Source organism: Galeopterus variegatus, unplaced genomic scaffold, assembly GCF_000696425.1.
Source record: "Galeopterus variegatus unplaced genomic scaffold, G_variegatus-3.0.2 Scaffold2616, whole genome shotgun sequence".
Classification (NCBI taxonomy): domain Eukaryota; kingdom Metazoa; phylum Chordata; class Mammalia; order Dermoptera; family Cynocephalidae; genus Galeopterus; species Galeopterus variegatus.
In genome coordinates, this window is record NW_007728727.1 from 195,616 (window position 1) to 196,815 (window position 1,200).

General features: G+C 42.3%; 1 protein-coding gene across 1 annotated transcript in view; it reads right to left on the reverse strand.

The window, feature by feature from the left end:
• Window positions 1–549, reverse strand: part of TCTN1 (tectonic family member 1) — a 32,590-nt gene extending 32,041 nt beyond the window's left edge. The window contains exon 1 of the mRNA XM_008582447.1: window positions 357–549. Within this exon, the coding sequence (XP_008580669.1) occupies window positions 357–549 (193 nt within the window). The remainder of the gene's footprint in view (window positions 1–356) is intronic.
• Window positions 550–1,200: the final 651 nt, after the last annotated feature.

Genomic DNA, 1,200 nt, shown 5'->3' on the forward strand with positions numbered 1-1,200 from the left:
CCACCATTGTCTAGAAACTTTCTATTTAATTTCGTGTTCAGCTGCAAGGATTCATTCATTATTATTACCTTTAGCATTAATGTTGTCCAGGCTTACTGCAGGTACTTTAATAAAAGATTTTTACTTTCCCACTTACGCTCTCTGAGCCTCAGTTTCCTCATATGTATGACAGGGATAAGAATATCTACTCTCAGGGTTACTGTCGAGAGAATTAATGCCTATGGAACACTCAGCGATGGGTGCACGCAGTAACTGTTCAATAAGCGTTAGCTAGCATTATTATTACATCCTCACCCGTGCTACCCCCTCCAGGTTAGATCACTGTGAAACCCCAGGATTTGGCACTGGGTACCCACCGTCCGTGACTGGGGTGGGCCTGGGGCCGGAGGAGGGCCCCGGGGCCTTGGGGGTCCGCGTAGGCCTAAGTGACAGGGAGGGTCCGCGAGTGGCTTGGGCTACCTCGGTGGTGTTGAGGCCCTCCGTTGTCACCGCAGGGGTGGCCCCGGCCTGGGCGCTTATGGAGGCCCAGCAGCCAAAGNGGGATAACATCCTAGGGTTCTTGTGAGGATTAAATAACATATATCACAGGTGAAATGCTTAGCACAGTGCCTGCCACACATTAAGCAGTTAATGAATAAGTTATTATTACTGTCGCAGGTCTAAAGAGGAGTCCTTCAAAAGATGAAAAAAGCACAAATTCATCCCCCATACTGGAAAAACAGCCCTGAACACGGGCCCTAATAATGATAGTTCAAGCATAGATTCATTTTGGGGAGAAAATGCATTAACAGATGGAGTTCATAGTACCCACATGGATAAAAGACAACGCACTCCAAAAGCCTTAGAGAATTTCAGGCATTGAATACTCAGCCATATTCTGTCCCAATTTATTACTGATTTAACTTCCCAACTAATTTATCAAATCAAGTTTATATATAAAACAGTTTTGTTTATATATTAAAATAACAAATATTTCTCTGTACTTTTTCTTACAGGCTGCTCATAATTTATAAAGGAGGCCTTTGGAGAAATAATGTTTCAGTGACTAAAGTACTAGAGTTCAGGATGTCAGCCAACTACTTTCATTTATTAATATGGAGCCTTACTAATTTAAGAAAAGATATTTTTCTCTTAAGAAGGGATTTAAAATACTGCATCCCTACTGGGGTTTCCTCAATCCACACAGAGGATAAAAAAAAA